Source organism: Mastigoproctus giganteus, chromosome 13, assembly GCF_048544385.1.
Source record: "Mastigoproctus giganteus isolate SK-2022 chromosome 13, ASM4854438v1, whole genome shotgun sequence".
In the NCBI taxonomy this organism is placed as follows: Eukaryota; Metazoa; Arthropoda; class Arachnida; order Uropygi; family Thelyphonidae; genus Mastigoproctus; species Mastigoproctus giganteus.
The window spans coordinates 114651650-114673924 of record NC_143587.1 but is presented as its reverse complement, the minus strand read 5'-3'; the positions used below and the strand labels follow the sequence as shown (position 1 = coordinate 114673924).

The 22275-nt window shown below is 38.3% G+C and overlaps 1 protein-coding gene across 2 annotated transcripts in view; it reads right to left on the bottom strand.

Annotated features, from left to right (window-relative positions):
- Positions 1-22275, bottom strand: part of LOC150076375 (protein kinase C, brain isozyme-like) — an 847829-nt gene that overhangs the window by 96519 nt on the left and 729035 nt on the right. For both annotated transcript variants that reach the window (XM_090387781.1, XM_090387780.1), the window contains one exon: positions 12553-12660. In XM_090387781.1, the coding sequence (XP_090243907.1) occupies positions 12553-12660 (108 nt within the window). The remainder of the gene's footprint in view (positions 1-12552; positions 12661-22275) is intronic.

Sequence of the window (22275 nt, the reverse complement as noted above, 5' to 3'; positions counted from 1 at the left end):
AGGAACCCCATTTAATGCTCACCACGCATAATGGGTGGTGAGCATTAAAGTCACCTAGTAAACAAAATGGAGGTGGTAGTTGCAAGACAAGATCATCGATTTCCTGAATAGAATATGAACAATTAGGTGGGAGATAAGAGACCAAAGTAACAGTGATTACAATTATTATGAGCGTGGCAACAGCTGCTAAGGAGGTTTGCAATGGAATGCGTCTGGAGGGAACTCTTGAGTCCAACAGGATGACTACACCTCCATGAGCACTATTAGTGTCAGATCAATCTAATCTGAAGATAGAATAATTTCTGACTGCAGGAAAAGCTTGGGGCATCAAGTTGGTGTTTTGTAGGCACATGGCAATACGATTGAAGTAGTGAATTAGTTCATAGATATCACAATTTGCTGCGAAAACCTCTAAAATTCCACTGAGTGATGTATTCCAGTATTTGGTTTTGTTTGTGGAAGATGAATCTGACTGCTTTTTATAAACTGATTGTTTATGATGGTCTGGTTTTGATTTTTATTTTCTAGGAAATGTGAGACTCCTGTGTGCGATTGCTATCATCCAGTCATCTTCAGTGTGTATTTCAAGCAGTTCTTTTTGACTGTTAGAATCATCTGTATCCATGCTTGTTTGACATGATTGTTTTGCCTCAACAGGATACAATTTTTTCAAATTTTCTTCCACTTGACAATGTGCACTCTGGGATGGAATTGTGAATGCCGTATTATTGCTTTGGACAACTAAGTTTGATTCAGATGGATGCTGGACCAAGAGTGCTGATCGAGCCCAGTCTGAGATTGATATTTTTGGAGATGGACACGTCTGTCTGACATGCCACTCATTCGTTTCTGTGAATGGTAGAAGCATAAGTGCATTTTAGTATTTTTAAATTGACCTGTTTTTTCGTTACTTGATAAGAGACTATTTTCAATTTTATATTTTTGTATTTTTTTCCCTAATTTCCATAGTTCACAATCTTTGGAGTAAGCTGGATGCTTGCTACTACAATTAGGACACTGTGGTGTTGGTGCCTTGCATTCTGCTTATGTGTGAATTTTGCACCCACAGTTCAGACATGTAGCATCTCCATGGCATGCCGTCTGAGAATGACCAAATTTTTGACATTTATAACATCTAAGAGGATTTGGGGTTTATGGCCAAATGTAGCAGTTCAAGTAACCTGCTTTGACAGATGCTGATAGGTTTGGTTTATTGAAAATTAAGATTATGTTCTGCATAGGAGTTAAGTTGCCATATTTTCTGATCATGATTCATTTTGATGGATCCCATCTGGTGATCACTTGCTTGGAAGAATTCAGTGTGTTATGTGAGGTGACCTGAATTGGAATTCCACTTAAATAAGTTGGCTGTAATAATAACTCAGAATGTCTCTATTAGTAGATCTCCTGACTGGAGATGTTTAACCATTTTTGGTGAACCTGCAGCATTTTCTAGGCATCTCTGAATGATGAAAGGAAAGAGCTTGCTCACAGGTTGGGATGACAAAGAATGTACTATGAGGAAAGCTAGAGATTCCTGCTTCCTTGTGTCCTTGTTAAGTCTCTTTGAAAGAGAGAAGTCATGGTCAGTTGTCATTGTCATGTTGGGAGCTCTTTGGCTCTAAATGTGGAAATACATCAGTTTCTATTTCTGCTCCTTTTAACCCTGAGGGATGGATTTTCACCCAGGTTACTGCCCCTGCCACATGAAGGCAAGAGCTGTGCCACCAGTGACCAAGTGGTTATTGAAGTTGTTAGAGTGGTTACTATTTGATATGTGGACTAGAAAAAGAAAGGCGGATTCCCTTTCTGAGTTCTTACTTCTGACTTTGCAAGCACAGAGCCACTTGAAGTAAACAAAGGAGGAGAAAATCACACAAGAAAATAAATAAAACTATATTGTTTTCAATGAGCACTCTATAAATTGCACAGAGAAAAACGCTTGGCACTATCACTCGGCACTCAGGGCCAACAGAAGCAGCACAAGAATTTCTTTCACCTCTGCTTTTGGCTGTTAATCTATTTTTCTGTGTATCTCCCCAACCAGCAGTTTACAGACCCATTTAGCATAACCTCAATAGTATCAGTAAAAATTCTTGCAGCCCTTCTTAAAAAGCAGAGATTATGCTGATAAAAATTCTGTCCCATGGAATCTTCCATAGTCTTTATCCAGGGAAATTCTCATTGAACAGGTTCTTATCATGTAGTCTGTCGTATTACATCTGAGTAGAATTGAACATACTTTCAAAGTTTATTTTAGCTATCCTGTTAAATTCATAGATCTCCTATTCTTAATATCAATAATATTATCTTTGGTGCCCCTAAGAGATGCCAGCTGCACTATAATAGGACCACAGTATATTTGTCCCCAGGAAAATATACTGTGGTCCTATTCAACCTATCATTTTACAATATATATTTCCCATGAAAATGGTATCATCAACATCTACTATGGGACTACCATTTTCTGCCATTGAGGATTTTGTTGTTTTGCCTGATTTCTGAGTTTATGCTCTACTGTTGAGCCTGCTCAACAGTAGAGCATTAAGCTATTCATTTTAATTCCTTTGAAGGTTCAACCCAGTTCTTCAAACCCTCATTGGCACAGAATGCTGAATTTTCACTTAATCTCTTCACACCCTTTTAACCAAACACACAAAGACATTACCTTTGGACACATCATGTCCTCCTCCACATGACTTGGAAAGCAAGTCATATGGAGGAGGACATGATATGGCCAGTCAATCCCCAATTTGTAACAGAAGTCCCCACCCCTAAGCCAAAGCATACCTGCTACTCTAGTCTGGATCATGACTTTAGTCTAAATTTAATTTAAAAATACCATACAAAACTAAGAAATATGAGTATAACTAAACTCTATTCCAAGGTTGTGCAACAGTATGTACTATGACATTGAAAGTTATGTATTATGTGATATAGTCATGTTATACAATTACATTTGTATTGAAAAAGGCTGTTTAAAAGACAAATTACCCATTCTTGAACAGCCTTTTTCATACTCTTTGACATTACGTCAAGAAATATATTTATATTATATTTGTATTGTTATAAATTGTTACTTTATATATGTAATAAAATACTTCTATTAATTATACCCTATGGAATTGTGCAGAAGGACACAAAATAGTATTTATATCATACTTATATTGATGCAATGAACAGCACATTATGAGAAGTTTCTGGCAAATAATGCAAAGAAAAGTAGCAAAGATTGCTACTTTTCAGTAAGTAGCAATCTTTGTAGCAATTTTCAAAGATTGCTTATATTAACAGTAGAAGGAAGTGGTTGAAACACATTGGGCCACTTTACATCAATGAATTAACTGTTGATCATCCTGCTCGGGTTGCTAACAAATTGAATAGATATTTTGCATCTACAATCACACATGAGGAATTCTTTAAGGAAGGGGTGGCAGATGTTTATCAAACTGTACCAGGGTGCTAAATAATTTTGTGATAACTGAAAGGAAAGTGGAAGAAAAATTGTTGAAGCTGAACATAATAAATTTTTGAACGGTTTGATCGAAACTTACTTATTTATGCTACTTAGAAGGTTGATGTTGATCAAAATCTTGCATTTTATTCTTGCATAATATTACTACCTGCTACTTACTCTACCGAATCAACATTAGAGTAAATCACTAGATCGCTAAATCACTAAATCGTTACGAATCGATTTTACTCCAGTGTCACCATATATGTTTTCACATAAAAATTTTTGTTAACAATCAATTGTGTCATTTCTGTTACAAGAAAATTTTGTTGTAACAATCGATATTATTCTAGTGCTGCCACAGATATTTTCACATCAAAAAGGTGCCTGAGATGGATGGAATCTATCCAATTATATTATGGGAAGTAGTAAAGGAGATAGGCAAACCCTTGTTATGCCATAATTATGAGTGCATCCTTGGATTCAGAGGAGGTCCCTATGGACTGGAGATGTGTGAATATATCCCCAATTCATAAAGGGGAATCAAAAGGTTACACAAGTAATTACAGTTATTTGTTATTTGGTTTTCAGGAGCATTAGCTAAGGCCATATTGCTCTGGGGATATGCGGTGGTCATTCCCTGACCTTTCCACATCCTCTGTATTTGGTGGGCATGGGCTCAAACCCCAGTCTAATCAAGAAGCGTGTGCTACGCACACCTGCTCCTGCCCACCTGGGTACGGAGGCAGCCAAGTAATTACAGACCTAGCAGCATAAAAACATCTGTTCCAGGGGAAAATAATGCTGTCACTGGTTAAAGAAGTAATACAGGACCATCTGGACAGCAGTGCAATTATACTGCAGTCACAACATGGATATGTTAAGGTATAGTCTTGTCTAACCAATCTGATAGGTTACTATGAAGCAGTGACCAAGGAACTTCAAGCAGAAAAATAATTTTGATATTATACACTTGGATTTCAAGAAGACTTTTGATATTGTTGCATATAAAAGACTGCTGCACAAAATGGAGCAATGTGGCATTAAGGGCAAGTTGCTGCTATGGATAAAGGGATGGTTAAGTGGAAGAAGACAGAAAATGGTTGTTATTATTATTATTATTGCTCATATTATTTCTCCCTGATTGGGGGATTCCACTCCGTGATGGTACTGCTACCAAGTAATGTCTGGTGTTACTGTTGGTCGAGGAAATCTCTGATTATCCTACAGGTGTTCAAGGATTGCAACTTTCTGGAGTTCCTTGTAGGTGTTCTCTGGGAGACCTATTGCTGCTAGGCTGCTATGTAGAGTCTTTGGCACCATACCGGTGGTTGACATGATGATCGGGATGGTCAATACTTCTTGCATATGCCACATCTCCTTGACTTCATGTCTCAGGTTCGTGTACTTCCTAATTTTTAACTCATGGGTTTTCTGGACATTGCTAGTGTTGGGCACCGCTATGTCAATCAGGTATGTAGCCTTTTCCATCTTGTCCATAAGGGTTATGTCCGGTCTGTTGTGCGGGATGTTCTTATCTATTATTATGGAGCAGTCCCAGTACAGCTTGTGGGTTCGGGTCACTAGTACTGCCCGGGATTTGTACTTGTAGTATGGTGCACTTTCTTCGGTCAACTGGTATTTCCTCGCTAGCTTCTGATGTATTATCCTGGTTACCTGGTTGTGTTTATGGGTGTACTCAGTCTGGGTGATCACCTTGCAACCTGCAGTGATGTGTGGGATCATTTCTGAGGCCAGGTGGCATCGTCAACATGTGTCATCTGACATTCCGGGCTCCTTTGTGATGTATTTTCTATAGTTTCTGGTGGTGATTACCTGGTCTTGGATGGCCAGCATGAATCCTTCAGTCTCGGGGAAGAGCATCCTGCTTGTGAGCCATACATTGGAAGCAATGTTATTGATAAGATCTTGATGGAGGTCATTGTAGTGTCTCCCACGGAGTGTCTTCTTTGCCCATCTTTCTAACTTCGTTTGTTGTGCTGGGTGGGTGGGGGTTCCTCGCTTAGGTTGAGTGGGGTATCTATCTTCCTTTTGGCCTGGTAGAGTGCTGCTGTGTGTTTCTGGAAGTAATCCTTCAGGTTAACTATCGCTGTTTTCTGTTGCTCTATTAGGTCTATCAGGCCCCTTCCTCCCTCTTTCCGAACTATTGTTAGTCTCTCCACTGCTGACTTCGGGTGGTGTTGGCGGCTTGTGGTCATCATCGTCCTTGTATTTCGCATGATATCTTCTAGCTCGGTGTTAGTCCAATCTATGACCCCGAAGGTGTATGTTAGTACTGGAGCTGCATAGATGTTTATGGCTTTAACTGTGTTCCCTCCATTCAGTTTTGCTTACAGCAGGCTTCTGAATTTTTGATGATATTTTTCGGTCAGGCACTTCTTGATTTCCTTGTGCTCTAACTGCTGAGCCTGCATCATCCCTAGGTATTTGTAGGTCTCTCCTTCTGTCATAGCTTTGATCTCTTTACCAGTCAGCAGCTGGTAGTTTCGGCCAACTAATTTTCCCTGGTGAAGTGTGTGGTTCTTGCATTTGTCTAGACCAAATTCCATCCTGATGTCCTTGATGAGTTCTTCGGTGATCCGGAATAGTTGCTTGAGTTGCTTCTTGGTTGCCGCATAGAGCTTGATGTCATCCATGTACATCAGGTGGGTGAGGGTGTACAGGTTCTTTCTTCCTTCTTTGAGATTACATCCATACTTGCTGCTGTTAAGCATGGTGGATAGTGGGTTGAGTGCTAAACAGAACCACAGTGGGCTCAGAGCATCTCCCTGAAAGATTCCTCTTCTAATGGGGATTGGCCTGGTTTGATATTCTCGACCTTAATGGTGGTACTCCATTTCGCCATTGTTGCTCCTAGGATGTTTGTCACTATCGGATTGACCATGTAGATCTTCAAGGTCTCTATTAGCCAGCTATGAGGTACGGAGTCGAAGGCCTTGCAGTAATCGATGTAGGCTGTGTGTAGGTTGTGGTACTTCTTGTAGGCTTGCTCCATAACTGTGGCATCTATGGTTAATTGCTCCTTGCATCCTTTCTGCTCTTCAGTCATTATGTTCTGACTCTCTAAGTGGTCTGATATCTTCTTGGTTATACAGCTGGTCAGGATCTTATACATCATTGGGAGGCAGGTGATTGGCTTGTATTTCGCCGGGTTTCTTCTATCTATTATTATTATTAGCTATATGGTGCAAGGAAGCCTGAGGCTTATACTGCACCAGCCAAAAAAAAAATAAAAAAAATTCTGAATTACCCCGAGAGAGAGAGAGAGAGAGAGAGAGAGAGAGAGAGAGAGAGAGAGAGAGAGAGAGAGAGAGAGAGAGAGAGAGAAGTAGAAGAGAATCACCAAGAAAAGAAGAATGATGATATCCACCTCAGGACCCTGGGTGTGCCAAGCCCATACTCACCAGATGTGAACCTCTGGGGTTAAATTATCAATGGGTATGTCTCTTTGCAGACTAATATTAGCATTAGCAGAGGTATACAATACAAGAAAGCAAGCTTACACAGATATCAGACAGAGAAAAAACCCTTCACATTTCACCCATCCATTCACTCCAAAACCGCCGACTGGCTAAAGGCAAATTTCCGCACATCTATTCTACAACTGTCTTTCCTCAGTTTGAATTTGTGCCCCCTCATATGCGGAATCTGAGAAAGAGGAGGAATCCTATGAGCAGTGAGCTTGCTCAAATCATTCAAGGCCTTATACACCTCAATCAGATCACCTCACAGGTGCCGAGTCTCCAGATGCTGTAATTTGCAGAACTTAAGTTTTTCTTGGGAATAGTAATGGCTTGTTTCACTCACTAATCTCATTACCCTTTTTTGTACTAGTTCTAGCAACTCTACATCTTTTCTGAAATGAGGCCTCCAGACCTGTATGCAGTACCTAAGGTGTGGCCTGACCAATGCGTTATACAAGGGGATAATCACCTCCTTATCCCTGCTAGCAAAATTCCCATATATCATTGACAAGATCTCATGAGCTACTCTTGCAGCCACTGCTCATAAAACTTCATATCTGACTGCACAATTACTCCCAGGTCTTTTTCATTCTCCACTACCCTGAGTGTAGTACTACAGAGTTGGTATTTTACTCTGGGATTACTGCTACCAATAATGCAGTGCTTTACATTTTTCAATGTTAAACTTTATAATCTCATCCCATCTGCTCAACTTTTTTAGATCCTGTTGCAGTAGCATACTATACTTACAGTCATTAACAACACTACCCACCTTCGTATCGCCTGAAAACTTACACATTAAGCTTGATATACCTTCATCAATATCATTGATAAATACAGAAAAACAATGGACCCAACACGGACCCCTGGAGGACTCCACTAATAACATTAGTTCAAGAAGAGCAGTGCCTATTGATTAACACTCTCTGTCTTCTTCCACTCAATCATCCCTTTATCCATAGCAGCAACTTACCCTTAATACCATACTGCTCCAACTTGTACAGTAGTCTTCCACGTGAAACATCAAAATCTTTCCTAAAATCCAAATATATATGGTATCAAAATTATTTTTTTCAGTTCCTTTGTGGCCACATCATGGTGTCTGATTAAACTGGTCAGACAAGACTTTCCCTTAACAAACCTTGCTGTGTCTAAACTATAACTGTAGTCTTGTCTAGATAATTCTGCAGTGCTTCTTTAACCAGTGACGCCATTATTTTCCAGGAACAGTAGTTATACTGACAGGTCTATAATTACATGTGTCACCTTTTGATCCTCCCCTTGTGAACTGGGGATACATTTGCGCATTTGCAGTTTGTGGGGACCTCCTCTGAGTCTAAGGAGTCTTTCATAATGTTGGCTAAGGGCCAGCTTACTTCCTTTGCTGCCTCCTTTAATATAACTGGATAGATCCCATCCACCACAGGTACCTTCCTTATGTTTAACTTCAACAATTTCTCCTTCACTTTGCTCTCAGTTATTACAAAATCATTCAACTCCCTGTTAGCATTTGATAAGCTTCTGGACTCCACTTACCTACAGAATTCCTCATGTGTGAATGTAGATGCAAAATACTCATTCAGTTTGTGAGCTATCTGAGAAGAATATTTGTGGAGTTCCCCAGGTTTCAGTGCTGGGCCCATTGTTGTTTTCAATATGCATTAATGATATTGATTAAGGTATATCAAGCTTAATGTCTAAATGTGAAGATAATAAAGGTTGGCAGGATGGTAAATGACAGTAATCACAGTTGGCTACTGCAATAAGATCTAGGAAATTTAGGTAGATGGGTTGAGAAATGGCAGTTGAAGTTTTTCATTGGCAATGCAAGGTACTGCATATATGAGCAGCAGTAATCCCAGAATAACATATCAATTGTGTGGTACTACACTCAAGGTAGTGGAAAATTAAAAAGTAAAAAAAAAGTAAAGTGCAGCCTTTATCAACCCACTGCAGGATGGAAGCCTCCTCAACAATTCATGTTGAGGGAAATGGACCATAATCTGCCACGCTGGTCCAGTGCGGGTTGGCAGATCGACCGTATTCAGCAGTCAGGGGCTTGAACCCCGGTCTACTCAAAGAGCGTGTGCTACTGCACTCCCGCTCCTGCCCACTCGGCTACAAATTAAAAAGACCCGGGGGTAACTGTGCAGTCAGGTATGGAATTCTCTGAGCAGTACCGAAATGCTGCCAGGTCAGCTCAGGCAGTGGTTTTGTCAATGATATACAAAAACTTTGCTATCAGACATAAGGAGTTGATTATCCCTTTGTATAAGGCCATGGTGAACCTCGAGTATTGTATACAGATCTAGAGTCCTCACTTTAGGAAGGATGTAGAACTGCTGGAACACGTACAGAGAAGGGCAACCAGATTGATGAAGGGAACAGAAGGGTGCTTTTAACTAGAAAAGTTTCAGTTCTGCAAATTGCAGCATCTGGAGACCAAGGACCTGCAGGGAGATCTGACTGAGGTGTTTAAAGCTTTAAATGCATTGAGTAAGCTAAACGTTAATGGCATTCTTCCTCTTGCTGAGACTATACACAATGAGGGGGCATAAATTCAAGTTGAAGAAGAATGGTTACAGGACTAATGTGCAGAAGGTTGCCTTCAGCTAGCGGGTTGTTGATTGTTAGAACAGGATTCCATCTGTTGCTGAGGAAGTGAATGGTTTGAATAAATTCAAGCAGGAACTAGACAAAAGCTTGGAGGATATGGATGGGTGAAGGGCGTGGTTTTTTTTTTTTTTTTTCTGTTGCTGTTTTTAGGCTGATGCTATATAAGCTTGCTTTCTTGCATCATTTTCCCCTATTACTACTACTACAAAGAACAATGGCAGCAGAAAAGGAGGCACCTCCGTAGCTAGGTGGACAGGAGCAGCAGTGCGTAGCACACGCTTCTGGATTAGACCGGGGTTCGAGCCCATCACTACCAAATACGGAGGATGCGTAAAGGTCACGGAATGACCACCGCATATCCCGGAGCAATATGGCCTTAGTTGCTAATGCTCTTAAAAACCAAATAACAAACAAACAGCAGAAAAGCAATTCTGAAGGCCAAGTAAGAATGAATTTCACCCACTATATCAAATGAACATTACTGATAACTGAACTACTAATTTAAAATAAATGGGTTAAAAGAAAAAAAGAAGCAATAAATTTTTAGGAAATACAAAATCTACTTAGCTGCTTTCTAAACTTTTTCCCCCTCTTTGCTCATTCATCAAACGACTGGGTACAGAAATGGATTTATAATAGTAATAGTATTATAATGGCTATCTCTGTATCTACTAAAGAAAAGGAAAAATATTTTCTATTGCTCATATCATCGCTAAAAAGCTGCTTTTCAATTACAATTTGAACTTTAACAAACTCTCTGCCTCTACCATTCTGACAAGCAATATGTGCCAGTGATCTACTATATGCTTCCCAAAAGTTAACTTCATGAAATTCAACCTTCTGATACTACCCAAAATTTTGTATTTATGACCCATGGTTCTTCTACCTCTACCACAAGTGAAAAATATACATCTCTCATTCATTTTAGTGATTTCCTTCAGGGCCTTATATACATCTATCATGTCTCCCCACCCGAAGATATCTAGTTACCAAACTTTGCAGTCATTTTCTAAGGTTTTCTTCCTATGGGTATAGATTAGCATCCCTCCCAATCTGGTTGCCCTTCTTTGAACCATACTAGCAGTTTTATGCCTTTCTTCAAGTGTGGCCTCTAGAATTCAACACAATATTCTAAATGTGGCCTCACCATTGTATTATATAGAGTGAAAATATCACTCTTTTCTCTACTTGTGAAGGTCTTATACATCATAGACAGACAGACTACCTTGTGCCTTCTTAGCCATTTCTTACTGGGAAACACTGTGGTTCTGGAAATTGTAGTCTCTAGAAACTAAGATCTGCATGGCAACATAATGAAAGCATATAAAGTTTTAAAAAGATTAAGTAAACTAAATGCTGATGGCATCTTTACCCTTTCTCATATGAAACACATAAGAGGGCATAAATTTATTTTTGAAATTTAAACATTAATGCTGTAAAACATATGTGCAGAAATTAACATTTGGCCAAACAGTAATCATTTGATGGAATAAACTTCCACTAATGTGGAGGTGATAGTTTGAATAAATTTAAAGAAAGTATGGACAAAGAAATGAGGAAATTAAGTTTTTTTTTTTTTTTACATTTTTCTTTATAATTATTATTATTATTTATTTTTTTGGCTGATGCTGTCTGTGCTCTGCTTCCTTAATCATATCCACTGATTCATATCCCGTATCCCGTATCCACTGATTCGGTATCTGCTGATTCAGTTACCCATGGTTAACCACGGAAAAAAAAACAAAAACATGTAACACGTACTACTGGCGTGTCCAATACGATGCTTCCCTTTATTTTTTATGATGTCAATTTTAAATCGAATAGCTTCCCTTTATTTTTTACAATGTCGCATATGGTTTGGTTACCAACGAATCTCTAAAGAACCATTATAAATGGTTATTTAGGGATTTAATGAATGCAAGGTTTTCAAACTTTCGAATAATTTCAAGTTTTTGTTTAATTTGAAAGCACAACTCTTGTGTTTGCCCAACATTTTCGCGATTTCTAAACAAAAAAAAACAAAAAAAAAAAAAAAAAAAATCCAACATCCCTGACGTAAATAACAAAACAATTTTTTTTTTTGCGGTACAACGGAACACAACATACGACACGATGCACTAAATCAAACTAAACATTTGGTCTCTCTTTCTCTTTTTTTTTTTTTTTTTTTTTGTTTTGAGCGGTAGGTGTGAAGACAGCGAGGGTTGCAAGATAATAGATACAATAATCTCCCAATGACAACTTATAACACAGTTGTTGTCACTTATTTACGACTTGCAAGTTATTACTTGAATTTTATGATTTCTGTTTTTTTTTTTATTTGGAATCTTGAAGTGTCCTGGTTAATCCAATCCCGGTAAATCAAGAGTCTGCTGTACTTTTTTATTAATGTATTTAATGTTGGTAATGTCTTACTGTGTGTTTCATTTATCAATTAAACTTTATTATACGTATGTACTTTATTATTACCATATTTAATGTTGGTAATGTCCTACTGTGTGTTTCATTTATCAATTAAACTTTATTATACGTATGTACTTTATTATTACCATATTTAATGTTGGTAATGTCCTACTGTGTGTTTCATTTATCAATTAAACTTTATTATACGTATGTACTTTATTATTACCATATTTAATGTTGGTAATGTCCTACTGTGTGTTTCATTTATCAATTAAACTTTATTATACGTATGTACTTTATTATTACCATATTTAATGTTGGTAATGTCCTACTGTGTGTTTCATTTATCAATTAAACTTTATTATACATATGTATGTACAAGAAAATCATGTTATATATGGGGTCAGCAGGTGTTCGCTTATATCTGCAGTTTCAGCCATCCACGATAGGTTTTGGAACATATCCCCCACAAATATGGGGGTCTTACTGTATAACAATTTTCACTACCATTAACATTTACCCTTACTACTAATACAACAATTTCCATGGTATAAAATTAAAGAGTAATGAGTATATTTAAAAAACTGAGCATACCCCTTTACAAGCTTCTTTTGCTTCTTTGGAAAGCGATTTTGGGTAGGATACATTGTGATCTGTAATTGAAGCAAACAGTTCTTCTTCGTCTTCGCCATCAAATGGAGGCTAAATAACAACATATTTAAAAATAAATTGTGTTAATTATAAGCAATAACAATAAAAGCAAGTGACTTTCCTGATTTTTTTAATAAAATGTTATAATTTGAAATTCATGTTATAATGTAATTTCATTGAAATTTCTGTTTATAACTGGTCATTTCCATGACTGTAAAATGATAACTTAAGCTAATAATCATAGAAAAAAAAAACATTAAATCACTGCATACAAGTAGTGATGCTTAAAGTCTAAAAGGTTAACAGTGGCCGCATTGCCTCTGCCTGCGATTTTGTACTGCTTCCATTAGAATGAGAAGCAGCCTGGAAAGCAAGGCAGTGGAGATTTCCAGGACTGCTGGGAGTCATAGTGGAACAAATAAATACATGGGCTGTGTTAGGGTAACTAAGAGTAGAAACAGGTGCATGTATGCTTGCATATACACCAATGTTAGGAGTAGGGTTAATAAATTTGTTGAGCTTGAAGTGCTAGTCAAGACATCAAAAGCAGATATTGTTGTGATATCAGAGACGTGGTGTCACACAGACATAAGCAAGGCAGAATTGGAATTTGGGGAGTACAATGAGTACAGAAAGGATAGACAAGGCAGGAGGGGAGGAGGTGTTAGGGTGTTAGTTAAGAAACACATAAAATCAAAGGAAGTGCATCCAATTGATGTTGGTGGACAATGCAACATTGAGTCTGTTTGGTGTGACATAAGCACTAGGAAAGGAAAAATGAGAGTAGGTGTGTGTTATAGGCCTAATGTATCTGATAAGCATAATGAGTAATTGTGCAGAGAAATAGAGTGGGCCAGTAAATCAGATTTGTTTGTTTGTTTTAGGATTTTATGATGCATTAGGGTAAATCAGAATGTCTTATAATGGGGGATTATAATTTTCCAGATATCGAATGGAACTTGTGGGTTGGTCACACGCACACTAGCAAGACTTTTGTGGATTTATTGAATTGCTGTTTTCTACAGAAACATGTTCGAGAGGCAACCAGAGGGAGTAATACTCTTGATCAGGTCATCAGCAGTGATTATTCATGAATTGAGAATTTACAGATAAAGGAACCACTGGGTGACAGTGATCACAATGTACTGATGTGGGAATTACTTATATATGTAACTACCATCAAAGCTAAAGGGAAGGGCTATTACTTTCATAAAGGTGACTACAGGGGTCTCAGACAGTTTTCAAGTTCTGTACAGTGGGATCGACTGATGATGTTACCAATGTTGAATTCTAAATGGGAAGCCTTCAAGGACTTAATTTTTGAGGCTACTCGACTTTTCATTCCAACTAAGAAATACTGTTCAAGGTTTAGGCAGAAATAGATGTTAGATGAACTAATGAGGCTTGTGGCAGAGAAGAAAAATGCATGGATGCATATAAATTATCAGGCAACACAGAAGTCTATGATTGATATAAGCTAGTGTGTAATCAAGTCACAAAGGAGGTTAGGCAAGCGAAGGCAGATTATGAGAAATCCTTGGCAAAGGATGCAAAGAAAAACAGCAGAGTTCTTTATTTATGTAAACTCTAGAAGGAAAGGGATGAATCAGATGGGACCACTTAACATAGATGGGTTGACTATTGGTGATCATGCTCAGGTAGTTGATAAACTGAATGAGTATTTTGCATCTAGATTCACACATGAGCAGTTATTCAATGAGGGGAGTGATTCTGTAATAACTGAGAGCAAAGTGGATGAGAGAAATTGTTGAAGTTAAACATAAAAAAGACAGCTGGGGTGGACGAGATCTGTCCAGTTATATTAAAGGAGGCAACAAAGGAAGTAACCTTCTTTGCCATAATTATGATAGCTTCCTTGGACTCAGGGAAGGTCACCATGCACTGGAGGCGTGCAAATGTATCACCAATTCGCAAAGGGGGCTCAAAAGGTGACACAAGTAACTATAGACCTGTTAGTTTAACTTGTGTTCCGGGGAAAATAATGGAATCTGGTTAAAGAAGCATTGCGGAATCATCTAGACAAGACTGCAGTAATAGTTAAGACACAGCATGGGTTTGTTAAAGGGAGGTCTTGTCTGACCAATTTGATTGGATACTATGGTGTGGTCACAAAGGAACTGAATGCCAAAAATAATTTTGATATCATATACTTGGATTTCAGGAAAGCTTTTGATACTGTTGCACATGGAAGACTGCTGTACAAACTGGAGAGATGTGGCATTAAGGGTAAGTTGCTACAATGGATAAAAGGATGGTTGAGTGGAAGACGACAGAGTGGCAATCAATGGGCACTGCTTTTCGTATACAAATGTTATTAGTGGAGTTCCCCAGAGTTTGGTGTTGGGCCCATTGTTGCTTTGTATATTTATCAATGATATTGATGAAGGTATATCAGGTTTAATGTCCAAGTTTGCAGATGATACAAAAGTTGGCAGGGTCGTTAACAACAGTAAAGACAGAATGCTACTCCAACTGGATCTAAATAAGTTGGGCAAATGGACTAGAAGTGGCAACTGAAGTTTAACATTGACAAATGCAAAGTACTGCATATGGGTAGCAATAACCGAAGATAAATGTTTAAACTATGTGGTAATACAATCAGGGAAGTAAAAAGTGAAAAAGACCTGGGGGTAATTGTGCAGTCGAATATGAAGTTCACTGATCAGTGCAGACGGGCTGCTAGGGCAGGTCATGGAGTCTTGTCAATGATGTACAGTGGATTCCGGTTATTTGGGCCACCGGTTAATCAGAGCAGCCGTTTATTTTGGGCAAATCTTAAAAAACAGAAACCAATCGAGAAAATAGCCAGGGTTTACTTCGCTTAATTGGGACAAAATGCCGTTTAATCGGGGCAGGAGACCGCAGCACTGGAAATTACCCTACGATTGTCTACAACTGTAACACGTGGTTTGGTCGATATTCCTGAGGTCACAGTCACCTGTTTATTGGGCTTTTCTATTAGTGAAATCTATCATAAACGGGCAGTAAACTCGATCTTACTGAATTTGCAATAATACTGACAGCTGGAATTCTGTGAGTTATTATAGTGAAATGAGTTTACACTTCCATGAAATCTTCAATGATATAAAAAAATTAATTTTCAGATTTCTCTTCCTTCCTATTTTTAAAGCTTTGTAACTCGTTACTCCGTTCTCACTTGTCTCACTTGCGCGTATCGTGTTACTTGCAATTTGTGTGTACCGTGTTCTTTGTTACTGATTACTTATCTTTTTACTGTTTTAAATTTTAACCACCGCCCACAAATGTCAGTGAACAGAAATGTCAACTAGTTCGTATGTACATATTACAGCACATATTAATTATTACGATTGTCACATACATTCTTCCGATTATCACGTATATTCTTCCGATTTTCACATATCATTTAATTTTTTAATTGGTAAAGTAATAAAGGGTAAATTTGTGCTTAATATATCTTTACTTTTATAGCTTATAGATAATATTCCTAATTAGAATCGCTAATTAGGTACTTTACTATGGTGAGTTCGTCGTAACGTGATCTGATTGTACAGTGAACTGATTGTAAAGGGGGGGGTACATTGTATTTTTAACTATTCACGTGAAACTTCAGATAATTGGGGCAGCCGCTTAATCGGGCCAAAATGCACTAGTCCCAATGTGTCCCAAATAACCGGAATCGACTGTATAGGAATTTTGCTAGCAGAGACAGGGAGGTGATTATCCCATCATACAAGGCAATGGTCAGGCCACACCTAGAGTACTGTGTACAGGTCTGGAGGCCTCATTTTAGGAAGGATATAGATATGCTAGAACGAGTACAAAGAAGGGCAATAAGATTGGTGAGAGGAACAAAGTGTGTTCTTACCAAGAAAAGCTTAAGATCTGGAAATTACAGTGCCTGGAGAATAGACACCTGCGGGATGATCTGATTGAGGTGTATAAGGCGGGAGGTGTTTTACCAAGATCATTAATACATGAGTTGGAAGAAAAGTAGGATGCTTGTAGGTCAGCTTTATCCTTGGCTGAAGTGACAACAGAACCATCTGGTTTTGACAGAGGTGGGAAACGTTGCGGCCAATAGCTTTGGTAAGAGACCAGAATGCACGGCTACCATTAGGGCAAGAAACAAGTTTTCTACTCTTAGCCTGTTCAAACTCTTGTTTGGACTGATTAATAACTGCTTTACAATTGTTGCGAGCTTTGGTGTAGGCAGAAAATGAAACTGAAGAATTGGAAACAAGCCAATTATGATATGCGACGTTCTTCTCTTGAACAGCCTTAGCACATTTATTGGAAAACCAAGGTTTAGATAAAGGACGAGATTTTAAAGTGTAGTGTGGAATAAAGGATTCCATTCCTACATGAATAATTTCACTGACACGATCTGAGCAAACAACATCAGAAGTTTTGAAACAGCAATCCTACCAAGGAAAAGAAGAAAAGAAATCTCGCAGGTCATCCCATGTTGCATTCTTGTAATACCAAACTATATGAGGTTGGGAATAGCCATGAGATAAAGGGTCCATTGGAGAAGAGACAATCACCAAGTTGTGATCTGAGGTGCCTAAAGGACCACTCACTTCGACCATGTACTTAGAAGGTTTGTTTGTGAGAAAAAGATCAAGCGTGTTGGCTGTATGGTTAGGATTGTCTGGTATTCTTGTATGTAAATGAACAATCTGTTTGTTTGTTTGTTATTTGGTTTTTAGGAGGATTAGCAACTAAGGCCATATTGAGGGATATGCATTGGTCATTCCCTGACCTTTCTGCATCCCCCCGTATTTGGTGGTCCTGGGCTCGAATCCCGGTCTAATCAAGAAGCGTGTGCTATGCACTGCTGCTCCTGCCCACCTGGCTATAATATGTGCAAGGTCAATAGTAATTGCAAAAGTCTCAGCACCTTGTCCAGCTATGTCAGTGTGACTAGAAAACTGATGCCAGCTGGAGTTGTGAACACTAAAATCACCAAGGAAAATTACCTAGCTGTTAGGAAAGTTAGACTGGAAAAAGTCAAGTTGCAAAGATAGGAAGTCAAAGAGCTCCAAGTGATTAGTGGAGTTGAGTTAGGAGAACTTTAGAGACAACAGATGAATTTGACACAATGAAGTAGAGAGATTTTAAGCCAGAGAAGATCGAAAAGAGGAGATTCCAAATTACCAAGTCTCTCACAGGGACTATCAGAACAGACATATGCACAACTATTACCTTTGAGGTGAAAGCAATCATACAGCAAATAATTTGGGCAATTGAGATGAGCAGTAATTGAATCAACTGATAACTGAGATTCTGTCAGAAAAATTACATTGGGTATGGCAGACTGCAAGTGGAAATGGACATCGTTGAGATTAGAACTGAGAGCTTGTGTATTTGTAAAATTAACTAGGAAGTGTTTGGGAGGTTTAGATCTTTTTGCAGATAAGCTTGCTCTATTATTTGACAATTCGTGGTGTATTTAATAGTAAGAAAAAGTGGGTGGGACATGCTGTATGAAGTAATGAAATTTTTGGATATGGCGTACATATGGTAAGAATATACCCAGATCCTTGACATAAAGGCCTCATCAATGTCCCCCCCCCACATACACACTACTCGGACTCCCTCCAGTCACTATCTGGCGGAGTAGAGGTAGCAAGATTATACACTAGCTGATCCGGAAGCCTCCTAAAGAATTACCAATAGGTTCGGTCTGGTGTACTAACTAGCGGTCGGCCTGTGAACACCATTTTAGAGTTGTACCCTCGAAATGTAAGGAAGATTGTATCTCGCCATGATGTATATCATAACCTCAAAAGTCATCAGTCATACCGCATGAAAGAAGAGATGGGGAAGGGTTGACTGCAGTGGTCTCAGACAGTTTTTAAATTCAATGCAGTGGAACCAACTGATGAAGCATCCAGGGATGTAGTCATAGAAACTACTAGGTCTTTTATACCAACAAAGAGATACTCAGATCTAAATGGGTATCAGAGCAACTGATTAGTCTCGTGGAAGAGAACAGAAGAATGCACTGGATGCATATAAATTATCAGGTGTTGCAAAAGTGTACAGGAGATATAAACTAGTCTGAAATCAAGTCACACAAGAAACTAGGTAAGGTAAGGTAAGGTAAGGCACATTATGAAAAGTCTCTGACAAAGACTGAAAATAAAACCAGAAAAGACTATTCTACTTATGTAAACACTAGAAAGAAGAGGATAATGGGATCCATCCCATTATTAAGGGAAGGGGCAGCAAAATAGGTAAGCAAACCTTTAGCCATGATTATGAGTGCATCCTCGGATTGTGGGACGGTTCCTATGGACTAAGGTTATGCAAATGTATCTCCAATTCATAAAGAGGGATCGAAGGGTGACATGAGTATTTACAGACCTGTTAGCTTGACTTCTGTTCCAGGGAAAATAATGAAATCACTGGTTAGAGAAGTAATGCAGGACTACCCAGAAAGGAATGCAGTTATACAGTAGAAAGAGCATGGATTTGTTAAGGGGTGGTCTTGTATGACCAATGGATACTATGATGCAGTAACAAAGTAATACTATGATGCAGTAACAAAGGATGCAAAAATAAGTAATTCTGATATATACATTAGATTTCAGAAAATATTTTCTATATAATATAAGTGTAGATAGATACACCATAGTTACCCTTAAATTCAAACTACGTATGTAGTGTAAAAGGCATCATTTTAATTGTGTCTCATATTGTGGCTGTCTTCACAATGAGATATCACGTATTGCACTACTTTGAATAAGTAATGCTTCTCTAGTAGAGAAGCATACTGTTATTTATTCTCAGTGGATACCACCATCTAGATGGCACCGTTTTGAAATATGGTATGGGATAAAGTTCTCGTTTATCCTCATACTATCCCTATTAGACTTAGAAAAGAGATAAAGATGTAGGAAGATGATAGTAGGAGAGGTAGAGGAAGAATGGCACCATTTCAAAGCTGTTGGCCTATCATTGATGGGTGGGCAGGTACCTTGGTAATGCAACATGCCATCACAGTTGCGAAGTGATACCACAGTATGAGAGATGCCAAATGGTGTCCAGATAATGTATTTAAAGATTAAATGCACAAGGCATAATTATATATGGGTTTTAAGTAATTAACTATATAATATCGGTGTAGATACACCACAGCTTACCCATAAATTTAAACTACATATGTAGTGTAAAAGGCATCATATTAATTGTATCTGATACTGTGGCTGCCTTCACAACGAGATACCAGGTATTGTACTATTTTGAATAAATAACGCTTCTCTAGTAGAGAAGACAACTGTTATTTATTCTCAGTGAATATTTGATAAAAGAAAATATTTTCATACAGTTACACATGCACGCACACAGAGAAAGAAAGAGAGAGAAGGTTTTCAATGAGAACTGTTCTTGGAAAAACATTACTTAGCATTGAATGCTGGAGGTGCCTCAGGGTTCAATGCAGGGTCTGTTGTTTTCAAAATTTATTAATGAAGGCATATGAAGTTTAATGTCTAAGTTTGCAGATGATTGGCAGGGTGGTTAAAGACAGTAATCTGGGTATGCCACTGCCTACAAGATCTAGGAAAATTGGATTGATGGGCTGAGAAGTGGCAGTTCAGGTTAAAAATCAAGAAGTCTGGTTTGAGACTGTGAACTGCAAAATCGAAGAATGTTGAGCTCCTGGCGAACGGAGACGATTTTTGAAAAATTTGGTTTGTTGACTAAATAAACATATTAAATCATATTCAATAAATAGCATTATAGCCCTAGCTATGATTGTTAGTTTATTTTTAAATTTCGCTAGGCATATTGTAAGTTATGGCTTAATATATAGAGAACCTTTGTATCTGTGAATTGGCACGAATAACGTATCTCATAACTTACGTCGTAGTGCATGGTAGGGAAATTCGAGTGTCTTAATTGTGGTAATTAGGTATCTCGAAAGTTCAAACCACATAGATTGATGTTAATTAGATAATTTTATTACCTATTATAATTAACTTATAACTTTCCAAAAATAACAGTGTAGTGTAATACAAATAATAAACTTTAGCATTAGCATTAGCATTAGTAGAGGCATTTGATGCAAGAAAGCAAGCTTATGCAGCATCAGCCAAAAAAAAAAAAAAAAAAAAAAAAGTAACATAAATAAATAAAAATAACCACTTCCACTTCACCCCTCTGTTCGTTCGAAATACCTGTCCAGCTGAGCCTTAAACTTATTTAGGCTATCAACTTCCACGACAAGGGATGGAAGTCTGTTCCACCCACCAACCACCCGCTGGCTAAAGGCAAATTTCCGCACATCTATCCTACATCTGTCTTTCCTCAATTTGAATTTATGCCCTCTCAGGTGATTTTTCTGAGCTAGAGGAAGAATCCCATCAGCATTGAGCATGCTCAAACCATTCAAGGCTTTGTACACCTCTATCAGATCACCCCGCTGGTGCCTAGTTTCCAGACACTGTAATTTGCAAAACTTAAGCCTTTCTTCGTAAGAGAACCCCTTTGTCCCATTCACCAATCTAGTTGCCCTTCTCTGTACTCGTTCCAGCAGCTCTACATCCTTCCTGAAATGAGGCCTCCAGGCCTGTATACAGTACTCTAGGTGTGGCCTGACCATTGCCTTATACAAGGGAATAATCACCTCCTTATCCCTGCTAGAAAAATTCCTATATATCATTGACAATACACCATGAGCTACTCTTGCAGCTCGTCTGCACTGCTCAGAGAACTTCATATCTGCCTGCACCACCACCCCCAGGTCCCTTTCATTCTCTACCACTGTCAGTGTAGTACCACAGAGTTGATACGTTGCTCTGGGGTTGCTGTTTCCCATATGTAGTACTTTACATTTGTCAATGTTAAACTTCATTTGCCACCTCGAAGCCCATCTGCTCAACCTTTCCAAATCCTGTTGCAGCAGCATAGTGTCAGTAGTGTCCTTGACAACCCTGCCAACCTTCGTATCGTCTGCAAACTTGGACATTAAGCCTGATATACCATCATCAATATCATTTATAAATACAGAAAACAATAAAGGCCCCAATACTGAACCCTGAGGGACTCCACTAATAACATTAGTCCATAACTTGTCCACTAGTTATGGACTAATGTTATTTAGTCCATAACTAGTAGATTTAGTCCATTAGTCCACTAATAACTTGATAGAATAATACATATAATGTAAACTTAGCATTAGCATTAGTAGAGGCATACTCTACTGATTAGTTATCATCATGTGGACCTTTGATTCGTACCTTTCCTTTTATTCAAATCCACAAAGAAAGTGCAAGTGTGGCCTTAAATCACTACCCAATTGTATATAGTCTCCCATGAACCACCAAACTAGCAGTTTCCTTGATCACTTAAAGCCTCTTCAGTGAACTGGCAAAGAACTTTGCACCTCCTCTATTCAAATGTATATCATCCCTGCAAAATGAACTCCTGCTACCAATTACAGTGGGAGTACACTGCCAAAATTTCTCCCTGAATGCATATAGATCTCTAGCTTAAAGTTAGACAACAAAGCTTATAACATAAAATCACTCCTGTCACTGCTGAACAGGACTGCAAACACAAGTATATTTTGCCCTAACTCATGACATTTTTTCCAGTATGGCACTCTTATTTACAATCAAATTCTCAATATCATTAGTACACATGTGTATAACCAAA